Below are 12,281 nucleotides of genomic sequence, written 5' to 3' on the forward strand. Positions count from 1 at the left end.
AAAAAAAAACACCAAACCAAAAAACAGCCTTCTGTTAATTACTGTTCTAGGAAGCTATTTTGTGGTGCCACAGGGATAGATCTTCCCTATTCAGAAGTGCTACGGAAATGACAACTTTACGATGTGCAGGGTGAATAAAGTATGTTACATGCAGATATTTAAGGGTATATTTGTCTTCATTTACTGTAAGAGAGTATGTGACCAACAATAAAGAATTTAACTGCTTCTGGCCTAGCTGGGTGCATTTACAACAATTACTGGAGGTCTGACCTTTTTAACCTTACATATCAAGTGGCACATATACGTTATTTATTTACCTGGAATTAACAGTGATCTGTGAAGCTCTTTGTATTTTCATTTGGTCCTCCTGCTCATCAGTCATAACTGACCCCAGTGTGCATGTACAGTGATGGTAGTTTCATGCCACTCTAATTTATGAAAGACGGGGGAAACTACAGAACAAATCCATAAAATCTTTTTTCTTGTATTTTCTTTAAAAATAAATAAATAAAATAAAACACCCTACATAAACTGATCAAACAACAACAAAAAGACATTTAACTACCTTTAAATCCTTTGTGATACCTTATAGATTGCTGTGAAGACAAGGAGTAGACAGGAGTGCTCCACCTCATTATAATTATTGGAAAGGGGAATGTGAGTCCCTGCAGGAGCAATGCAGGCTTGGACTCCACACCTGACTGCACACCGACATAGTGCTCTAGTGTCGTACAATGTGAGGTCTGAGAAGCAGTGTCTAAATACTTCATTGGTTATCTGAAATCCCCCCTCGCTCTCCGCACATACCCTGCCCTCTCTAAGCACTCCTTTGCTGAGAAGCCACCAAGTAGATGGGGAGGAGATGCTCGTCTGAAACCTGGAGCTGAGGAGAGTGTCTTGTGCTTGCAGGAGTGCCATGCCACAGTGCACAGCTTCTGCAGCACGTCCAGAAAAGGATGGGTTTCTCCAACTGCTGAACACTGTCACAGACCTTAAGAGCAATCCATGCTAATAGGGCCAAAGGTGGAAAAGTGATAGCAGTGACACCTGTTTCTGGCAGGGAGGATTTTTAATTACATCCCGTTACCATCATCATAAATACTACTGATGGATTTAGAAAAATTAGACAAAATGTGCAATTAAAAAATGTTTTTGTCCTCCTAGAAATCTTATTTCCTTCATCAATATCTTTACTGCTTACCAAAAGGAACTGAAGAAGCAATTATACAGGGTTGTGGTCAAATTTATGCGTGCACTTTTGTATCAACTCCAGATCTGATTCATAAACCAAACCACCCTGTCTGATTGAAAAAATAATAATAATAATAATAAAAGAAAAGCAAGAGGAACACATTTTTATCACAATGAACCATATTATTACGTTTATTGAACTCTAGAAAAGCAGTTACTTGTTCATCTTTTGAAAAGATGGGAAGACCAGTTTTATTGAAGGGAGGATCTCATTTATAAGGGACCCCAATGAGCTGCACAGAATATTTTTTTTCAATAATTAGGAAAAAAACAATCTTGGGAAAAACTCATGAAAAGGCAGGTGTGTACATTAAGGGATTCCCTTGACAAATGCAAGTTTACATCCAGTTTCAGGAAATTTTTCTGTGATGATAGTCATCCTACCAGTTAAAAACAATGAGGGACAACAAGAGATTCACCATAGCAACAAATGCGTAGCAAACACCATATGGAAAGCAACGCATACAGAAAACTTTAGGTTTAAGTAAAACAATTCTTTAATTTCAAACCTATAAGTTTAGCTAGTGCTTTCCCAAATTTAAAATAATAATAATAATAATTCAAAAGGGAAATGAAACTGCTTCACTGTTGGAAACAGTAAAACTAGAGAGCTCTAGAAGTCAAGTAAATGTATTTAAACAACATTTTCTTTCTCCAACAACAACCATGCAAGAATAACTAGAAAAATTAAGCCCAATGTGTTCAGCAAAACTGCCTGCACACACAGTTACTGTGTGCCTTCATTACTGCAGATTGCTAGAAAGGGAGAGGCTCGTATCACAACTTGAAATCTGTATGGAAAATCCATCTTTGCACATTGTGGTCTCCGCTGTTTTTATTAAGAGTTTCAAACACTGCTCTGTCTATTTAATACATTCTTTCTCTCCAGTCCTAGTCTGCTGAACTCTCTTACACAAAAATGGGCAGTTATGCACAGCCCTCCCACGGACTCACTAGAAGGTCTTGAATAACCTACGACTAGCAGGGATCTTTGCACCACACTGCTCTTGTTGTCCGGTTCTTCCTGTCTAACGTGGGAAAACATCCTTTATTTGTGGGGAAGGTCAGCGGTAACATTACAGGGATGAATTGAGCTGTGTCTTCTTGTAAATGCAGCTTGCTAACTCTTTCCCATGAACATCTGGGAAAGAAAACATCTACAACTGGCTCATATTTACAGTACTCGAGTGCTGTGATTGCTAACTGGCTTCTCAAGCACTGCAGTTCTTCAGTAAAGTTGATAAATGGTAGAGGAGTATCAACACGCTTAATTCTGTGCCTGTCTCAAGCCTAGAATGCACCTATGTCTACTAGAATGATGCCAGAGGATTTCTGGACTTCTTTTTGCTAAGACATTCAACTCATCTCTTCATTTTTTATCTAAAAGCATATTTAACTGCTCCTCTGCTTTCACTTTTGCCTTTCTGGGTCAGAATCAAACACCCCAGGAATGAGAGAAAAAAAAAGCCTGGATTCAACTCCTGCTTGGATCCTCCTCCTGCAGCAGCCCAACAGGCTCTGTCACAGCAGGGGGAAGACAGCACCATGCCTTTGAGGAAAGGCACTTAGTCAGATCTCCCCTAAACCCTTTTCCTTGACACTGATTCCCAGTGGGTCCAGATATATGGTATTTCCAGAGGAAGCATGCGCCGATCAGGACTATCTTCCCTGTTTAATCTACACTGGAGCTTGTGTAGTCAAATGAGATGGAGATGCACTTGTGTTTTCACATGGGAACTTTCACTTTCAATTTTAAGCATGGACCTACTTATTGTACATGCTATGCAGCAAATCTCTCCTTAAAAGAATGTAATTTTGAGCAAATTAATGACACTAAGTCTATATTTGGGATTATTTTTTTCTGAGGGGGTAAGGGGGAAGAAAAGAGATGGGGTTTTTTGGTTGGTTGGTTTTGGGTTTCCGTTAATACGTGGGGAAAGAACTGATAGGAAAAAAAATTGCAGATTTAAAGAACACTTGCTACTGTGTATGCCAGATGCTGATAGCTATATATAGCCACTCAAACGAGAATGACTGCAGAGAGTATCTTATCCAGGCAAATAGGAATTTGCCTGAGTAAGGCCAGGGCAAAAATGAAAAAGAAAAAAAAAAAGATTCAACATTTAATCTATTTTGCATTACTTCTGCTGCAGAAGAAGTTGTGTAAGTACTCCATGAAGTGAAATAAACACGTCCTCATGATGACCTTATCTACATTTCACATAAACGTGTTCCCAAATTTAACAGAACAAAATCTATCTTTTTTACCATTAGACCGCTAGTCATTCTTGAATGCAACCTCGATTTTCTTACTCCATAACCCTTACAGAAGTAAGCAAAGGAGAGTAGATAAGGCTTCTTCAATGTAATAATAAAAATCAGCATGCAGCCCACAAGATGAAATTCAAAAACAGAGCTCAGATGTAAAGAACATGATTTACCATCTTAGGTTTTTCTTATTGTCTCACTTGTAACAAAATTGTAGAAATAAAAGGCACATGCTTTTCCTGTTTCCTTTCCTTTATACATTTCTCTTCCCTTCTATTCAATACAGTGGGTTTTTACCTACAGCAATACAATTCCTAAGTAGTTCAAAATGTGAAATATCAGTACTTGAGATGACAAGCTATCATTTATACAGAGCAATATGATAATTTTGGAAGGACAGGGAGGTTGGGTATGGATTCTAATTAACACTGATGAACCTGGTTCCTAAAGATTAAATTCCCAAAGGAGTAACTGATACCTTTCTACACACCGGTCTATCCAAGTTACTCTCATTAAAACAATTAAAAAAGAATTATAAGCTTCAGTCTGTGTCAAGATATTGAAGGCTTTCCAAAACTGATTAAAAATATTAAATGAGGTATTGAACTACATTAAAAATCAACCTTTTTCATGTATTTGAAAAGTAATGGTCTATAATTTGTATCCAAGTGCATTTATTTCTAGTGAATAATAATTGTATTGCAGCCAACTTTGTGCCCTGTTTCTCTGAAAACCTCAAGGGATGTACAGAAGACAATTTTGTATCCTGCTGAAGACTCACACATGCTGTGTGACATTGCTTCTTATTCTTCAGTTCTTATATGAGGTTTAACTTTGCTTCATTTTGTGTTTATTTTTCCACTGATTGTTCCTTCAAACTGATAAACACAAATGAAAGTGCATAACTATTAGATATACTGATAGACTCTGGAAAGTACCATAAGCTAGATGCAAGTGCATGGAAATGTGCGAATGCTTTGAAAGTGGACTTGCAGATCAGTGCTTTATAACAATATATTCTTGTTTCCTTGTTTTCTCTGTCTGTGGAAGCTGGAGCTGCCTGTAGACATGTGATTTTCAAAATAAAACCAAAGTGATTATCACTACATCTGCCCTTTAAAAGAAAATCTAGCCTGCAGGAGTTGAGAAAATGGTTATTTCTTACCATTCACCTCTCTACTTGGTCAAACAAAACTAGGCTGGTAGACAGAGAGCTAGGACTATAAAAATGGCCCAGAAGGTTGTGACAAGTGGCACAAAGTCCTGCTGGAGATGAGTTCCTAATGGTGTATCCACACAGTCTCTACTGTGACTAACACTGTTTAACGTCTTCATTAATGGCCTGGATGATAGGGCAGAGCATACCCTCAGCAAGTTTGCAGGTAATATAAAACTGGGAAAAGTGATTTCAGGAATCATTCTGCCATCCAAACAGTCCAAAAGTAGTTGCAGGTGTCATGCTGCCATCCAGAGGAACCTTGACAGGCTGGAGAGATGGACTAACAGGAACTTCATGAAGTTCAACATGAAGAAATGTAAAATTCTGAATATAGGGGGGAATAACCCCATTCAGCAGTACAGGCTGGGGTCTGACTAGATGAACAGAATAAGACCTGGAGGCCGCATCTGAAGTGCTGGGGCCAGTTCTGAGCTTCCCAGTACATGAAAGATATGGACCTACTGGAGTGAGTCCAGTGCAGTGCCACAAAGATGATTACAGGAGTGGAGCATCTCTCGGTCAAGGAAAGGCTGAGAGAGTTGGAACTGTTCAACCCAGAGAAGAGAAGGCTCCAGGGGCTAGGGCTGGGGGAACTCAGCAATATAAACACTTATCTGATGGGAGGCAACGGAGGAGAGGGAGCAAGACTCTTAGTAGTGGCCACTGACAGGGCAAGATCCAATGGGCATGAACTAAAAGACATGAAATTCCATCTGAACACAAGAATATACTTGTTTACTGTGAGGGAAATCAAACACTGGCACAAATTGCCCAGAGAGGTTTTGGGGTTTCCATCTGTGAAGATGTTCAAAACCCAACTGGACATGGTCACAGGCAGCCTGCTCAAGCTGACTGTTTCAGCAGGGAGATTGGCCTAGTGAATCTCAAGAGGTCACTTTCAACCTCAACCATTTGGTCATTCTATGACTCCTTTAAAGACCTTGTTGTTGCCTACACTAAGCCCCCAGAGCGTAGTAAGTGCCTTACCATTTCAGACATATACCTTTTATTTTAGCATATATCAAGTTTCTTTCCACTATATCCCATCCCCATGCTATTTGCTCCTCTCTTTCTTCCCATATTCTCCTGGCTGCCCTCAGGCAGATTTCTGCCACTCACTTCCATTTCCATATAGCTTTCCAGACACTGTCCTAGCCTGTTTGTCAGCCTGTTTCCCTTCATGATCATCCTATATTGCATCTCTACTCTTCTGGCTATTCCATGGCCGCTAGGGATACATGGTCTTTTCTGGCCATCACCTTTAGACCCATCCTGAACAAGAGAAACTTATTCTTGCCTGCACAGGTTCACAAAACTGTGACAGCTTTTGTGCTGAGAGCAGTTTAAACCTTCTGCCCCTAATGAGGAACAGTGGCCATTTGATGTAGAGAAGAAGTTTTATGAGTTTGAAAGCAGAAAATAAAATAATAAAATAAATAAATAAATAAACAACATGGAAATTCTTACAAAATGGTATTAGGAGATGTATGATAAAAATAACAAGAATGGAAAAATGTTTTGAAACGAAAAGAAGCATGATTGAAAATTAAAGGGAGGGTGGATTAGGCAACAAAAACATTTCAGTCTTGGTCAATACTTCTCCCTGTAGCAGTAACAGTGGGTTACCAATTTCATTTTGTGTCACTTAGGATGGAAAATGTTAGAACAAAGAAAATGTCAGGATAAAGGAAAAAAAAAAGTTGCACACTTTTATCACCAGGACTTTCAGCCCTTAAATATGAAATCTAAACATTGTCTTTCACTAGCTCAAGATTCAAATTCCAACAACACCCATAGTATCTACTATTTTATTCTGAACAATATGTCCATCATTTTTATGACCACTTAACCTCTTTTTTAACCTACCAGACAGTGTTTTTGTCTACCTCCTTCAACTTCAGCTAAATTTTTATATTATGTCATCAAATACTGTTTCAAAAATACTGCATCCCACAAAATCTGTGAGAAATTGGTGAACACTTAGTACCTACCACATCCTGCATTGCCATCAGTATCTAAGCAAGTTAGTTTAAAGCAATGTCAAATATGTCTATATGTCTAGAAACTGCAGTATAATTTATCTTTATGCATCATTATGGATCACATACAACAAGTGAAAGCTTTCTTTCCTACTGAGGTAGGCAACTCTGGAATGCAAATGGTAAATCCTGAATTTCAGACATGCAAATGATTGCCTATCAAAACCCCTTTCCAAACTGGTCCCTAGGGTATTGCATACATGTAAAGAGGGAAATTTGAAAGATTCAGACAATTGCCACAGGCTTCTTTAATTCTAACAATACTTCTCACTTGCAGATAGAAGCACAAGTCTGAAGGAGGAAATAATAGCTAAATGGATATTAGTATATGCCATTACCTGATCTATCTGCACAATTACAGCAATCTATAAATGCTAAATTTGCTTATCAAATTTAGCTTAAGAGCCTAAAAACAACCACTTTTCAGGAATAATACATCACTTCAGAGTTGTTTGGAACTGACTGAACTTAAACTTAGAGGAAAAAAAAAAAAAACACATAGGTATAATGCCTACAGGAGCTGCGAGAAGTAATTGCTTCCAGAGAAACTTACTAAACCAAACTGAAGGGGGAATACAACAGTCAACTCCATTTCTGAAAAACAGGCATTAAAAGGCCAGAGAACTTGAAACTGAACTGAAAATGAGAGTTTTCCTCTCCTTTAACAACACCAGAAACAGAAATATTAAGACTAAAAACAACTCAAGGCACACCACAGCTGTCAAATAAGAGTAAATCAGTATCTCTGCTTTGAGACCGTCCCAGTGATTCAGTCAAATAGAATCATTTACTCCAATAAATACTATAAATTGTTTAAGTCATGGTAGCTCTATCAGTTCGCAAAAGAGGATGTGACCATCTTTGTACCGACTTAAACGGCTCTCAATACATCCCCAAAAGAAATCATCCTTCGTTCTGCCAAAACCAGCCGTTTCCTCCCCTTTCAAAAAGCTCAAAGACAGAAAATCACAGATTATACAAGCAATAAATATGGTGTCCCATTGAAGTCAATGGAATATGAAATAAATGAACGTAAAATAATTCCAAGCAGTTATCATCATAATCTACTGCTGATAACAGAAATATTGTGTAGAAGTTTTTTAGACGTTCTCATCTTTGTAGCAAGATTGGTTTTCTACAGATTGTGGTTTTAGGAAGAAAATCCCAGTCTTCTTAGAAATTTGTTTGAAACAGAAACAGATGTAATGAACTAAAAGGAGAGTCTCATGGCTACATTTCCATCTATTCTGTAGATCTCATATTGTTATGTAGTTTATTTAGATTGTAAAACTACTTTGTTATCACTGAGGATAGCAAAACTATTTCTTATCACAACCACTTCATTTAATCTTTGCCAAAGAGAAAAAATTCAACTAAATATGAACAGTTCAACGTAACACACAAGCCTAGCAAAAAGAAAAATTAAAAATATCCAGACTTTATATGTGGACATTTAGGAAAAAAATGTCAGTGAATGTATACTATTAGAAAATGTGCCACTGTAGGAGGTGTTACAATCCTAAAGACAGTGAGCATTTTGCTGTTAAGATATCTTTACATTACCGTGAGGCTGCTATTTGCAATATAGTATGTCAATGTCAGAAGAGTAAAAGAAAATTTAAACGTGCAAGCTAAGACTTTAAAAATGTGTGAAGAGACAGATGCAGCTTGCAGTTCTAAGCTTCCATTCATCCATCTACGCAAGATGGGATGTCATAAAAAGCACCAAAACACATACCTCTTCTTGCTTAGGAATGCTGAACTTTGCTATCTTTGACTTGGTCCTGGCCGAATCAGGCTTGTTAGAAGGCACTCCCCTGTATGACTTGGTTGTCTCTGCTGGTAACTTCAGCTTTGGAGACTCATCGGGGGCCTGATCTTGACCATCCATCGGCCTTACATAAGCAGTTGGTTTCTGCTGAACCAGACTGGGCTTCGAAGCAAGAGACGGTGGGAAGTTTTGGACACAGTGCCCGCCGCCGTGCTTTGAGGGCCTCTCTTGCGTTTGAGCTCCTCCTTCTGTGTTACAACTTAGCTTTGCAGGCTGCGGTACTCTGTTGGCGTTGTCACCTAGTGTGGCCCTCAGTGAGCTTTGCTGAGCAGCGTTGGAGGAGGAGGAGGAGGAAGTGGGACTGGATGCATAGCGTTTTAGTTTCTCCAGACTGGATTTTTGGTTTGCCAGTTTGAAGTCGCCCTTGTGTGACTCCAGCGAGTGGTGCCCATGTTTGCTGGCTCTCTGCTGGCCCTCTGAAGCAGCATTGTGCCCAGCCTTCTGCCAACCCATCGTGGTGCTTTTGCTCTGCTGCGTAGGTAGAGCTGCTGGTGTGGAAGAAGAAGTGCTGGAAATAGAGGGAAGAGGTGGTGGTCTTGAGTCTGCAATAAGATGTTCATCGGGCTTGGGGAGAGATGCCTGAGGAACCCCAGGTTTGGGAACCCCAACAAGATGGCTCTGGTTTGATCGGTCAGTTAACAAGTCTTTCATTTCATCATAGTTGCCCAGGGTATTCTGGATGCGATTTGATAGCTCATCCCCCTTGTTGGTCTGCAAAACAAAAAGTGAGAGTTCCGCACTAGTCAGCCTAAGACAAACAAAATTCCCTGCTTGCTTCTGCTGAAATCCTTACTGAAGTAGCACTGCCTTATTCAGCAGCAGCGTTGAGGGATGAAATCGAAAATCCTTATTGTCTCTGAAGACACTTGTCAACATCTTAAATCTACCCTGAACTGGAAAAGCTATAAAGGGCCTTAGAGTATATAAAAAAAGAAATCTATCACTGGTATCATGCTGTAGTTAAAATATATTACCTGGAAACTAGAAAATTTATTATTGCAACTACACAGAATGGTTTGGATTAAATCTGACCATGATAAAACTTTTCCTATAGCCCGGTGCAGGCTCTCCCTCAGCCATGAATGAAAATATTGCATTCTTGATTTCCTTCTCTGCCTGCTTAAGTTTCCACATTGCAGCTGGGAAGCCACACAAGGCCCAGTGTAAGTGTTGAATGAACTCCCCAGTCTAAGCCAGCCAAACACTGTGAGGTGACTTGAAGACAGGTCATGGGATGATGGGAAAACTATAGATCATTACGTCCCTTCTTTGAAAGTACTCTGCTGAGATGCTTACTCCAGGGCACTCTCCTCTTTGGAAAAAAAAAAAAAAAAAAAAAAGAGAAGAACTCCCCAGATTCTTCACAATGCTCAGTGGTTGCAGGAGGGACATAGCCAACATTTCTCTGCTTTAAGATTAATCATTGTTTTTGAAATCACCCATTTGCTTCCTGACTAAAGAGGCAGAAACTCCACAAAGAAATATAACAAGTGAAGGAAAAATACTGAGAAAGGTTGAAAAATATTTCTTTAAAAAGCTGCTGCAAGCAAAAGTGTGTATCATTAGCTTTTCTGCAGTGAATATTTTTCTGAACCCTGCCAAGAATCAGTTGTGTAATGTTCTTTGCTTTACATTTTCAGAGGAAGACATTAATGAGCTGGTGGTGTTCTCCTTTCTCTCTTCTGGACATGGAGCCTGGATGGGGAAACACCCATTGGCTTCAGAAGGCCAAGAAGATCTTGAGATGGATCTTGGTTTAAGAGGGAATCAGTATCTTGGAGAAAGAAGGGGGTAAAGGAAGGGGAGAAGACCCCCTTAAAGTTATATAAAAATATGAAGGACGTAGCGGCAATACCAGTCACTCTGGAAATGTGGAGGTGTTTTATTTCTTTTTTTAAGACTTCCAATAAAATTGAATCACTCAGAAAAACTGTAAGGGAAAGGGACTGAAACTCCTTTTGTTCAAAATCTTCTTTAAAGGGTTTTCGAAAAAGAAACTAAGTCCAAGCAAAAATGCCTTGTAAATGTTGACAGTAGAAGAAACAGTCTTGTCTTGCTTGCAACTTGTTCCCTCAAGTTTCAGGGACAGTACCTTGTAACTACTGAAAATATATGGCTAGCTTTCTGATATGCATGTAACAATGTTGTCTAACAGCTGAATATACCGCAATAATATATGTTGAATGGAAGGAGGAAGGGAAAAGCTCAGTAATGTTGCATCTGAAACATTGCTTTGCAAACTTGCGGTAAGATGGATCAGCTTCTATAGCCTGATGTTCTCTCTGCATATGCAGCTGTTGTTGTCACAAGGACAGTAATCTGCTACACAAAGAATTATGAACCATTAATTCACAGACAGCAAGTGGCTTAAGGTGGTGATGTTTCTGCACTTTACAAGAACCACATTGGTGTCCCAGAGAAAAGGTTATTACTAAAGGGGCTTCAAAAGCAGGAAGCATCACATACATCTAAAAAGAAAGTGCTGCAGATGCAATGAGTTGTCTAGTTCACAGCTTTAACTGGGGTAGAAAGCATGTTTAACTCAGGCAGATTAAGAGGCACAGAAGGCATCTACATGGGAGTGCTTGGCTGCTATTGAGGAAAAAAAAAAAAAGAAGACCAGCTGACAATGGAGATCCTGGGCCGCTTGGAGGTCAGATTCATGGCTACCTGGAGTTAGGCTGATTGATCTTGAAGATGGTTGGACATACATATATGTGTTTCCTAGGGTCAATGAAATGGTTTCTACACTTAGGCATCTCCTTGACCAGCAGAATTATTTTCTTGAAAACACAGAGATGTTTCCTTTACCGAGTGGATCCCTTCTGCGTTTCCAGTGGATCCTCCAACTTGTGTAGACACCTTGCAGAGAGATGCATTTCCATCTTTCCTCAAGGGATGGAGATCTGCCCTTGGGCCTGTGCCCAGCCTGTCTCAGCCAGCCTGTGCCTCAGGTTTCCTCGCATTCCAGGAGTATGTCAACAAGGACCACAGAATGGAATAGGGCCCCTGATACAGCTTGTCGGTCAGCTCTCTACCCAGCTGCCTCTTGGTCTATGGATGTAAGAGAATTTTATGTCTAAGTTTTGCCCCAGGAAACACAGCTTCCCTAAGAGAAGGTTCATTCTTTCTGATTGCTGCTTTTTGAATGGGAAAAAATAAAGGCCTAATTGCAGATTATCTGTAGACTACCACTAGCCCAGAGAAGTTAGTAGATTTTCTTCTATATGGATATGATATGTATGTCATACAGAGATGCATCTTATTGATAGATGCCAGATAACCACAATAATTGCAGCAAACAGATTGAATGCTTGTATCATTGCATGGGCTGTCAACTGATTGGTGTTGTTTATTCCTTCTGGATAAACTGGGGACATCCTGAGGTGAGATTCTGTGCTGAGCTGAGCTCATCTGGAAGAGCTGACCTACATTCTCCCAGGGAAAAAAGCTGGGATCTGGGGTGACTTCTTATGAGCTTCAGATGTTAAAGTTTGTCCTGTTGTTTGCTCTGAAATACTGCTGGCTTTATATAACCATACACATAGGGAAAACATAATCACAAAATGAGTAAGTGGGAAAAGCATTCTGTGCAAACATTTCTAACTTACATTATTCTGCTAAGTAAGATGTATCCATACATTTGAAGACCTGCAGGATCCAACCCTTCTAA

At 39.5% G+C, this 12,281-nt stretch overlaps 1 protein-coding gene across 6 annotated transcripts in view; it reads right to left on the reverse strand.

Annotated features, from left to right (window-relative positions):
• Positions 1-12,281, reverse strand: part of AFF3 (ALF transcription elongation factor 3) — a 339,923-nt gene that overhangs the window by 277,145 nt on the left and 50,497 nt on the right. For all 6 annotated transcript variants that reach the window (XR_010826790.1, XM_066984090.1, XM_066984089.1 and 3 more), the window contains exon 3: positions 8,516-9,319. Coding sequence is in view for 5 of the 6 variants with exons in the window: in XM_066984090.1 (XP_066840191.1) it covers positions 8,516-9,319 (804 nt within the window). In the remaining variant the exon portion in view is untranslated. The remainder of the gene's footprint in view (positions 1-8,515; positions 9,320-12,281) is intronic.

Source organism: Anser cygnoides, chromosome 1 (assembly GCF_040182565.1).
Source record: "Anser cygnoides isolate HZ-2024a breed goose chromosome 1, Taihu_goose_T2T_genome, whole genome shotgun sequence".
In the NCBI taxonomy this organism is placed as follows: domain Eukaryota; kingdom Metazoa; phylum Chordata; class Aves; order Anseriformes; family Anatidae; genus Anser; species Anser cygnoides.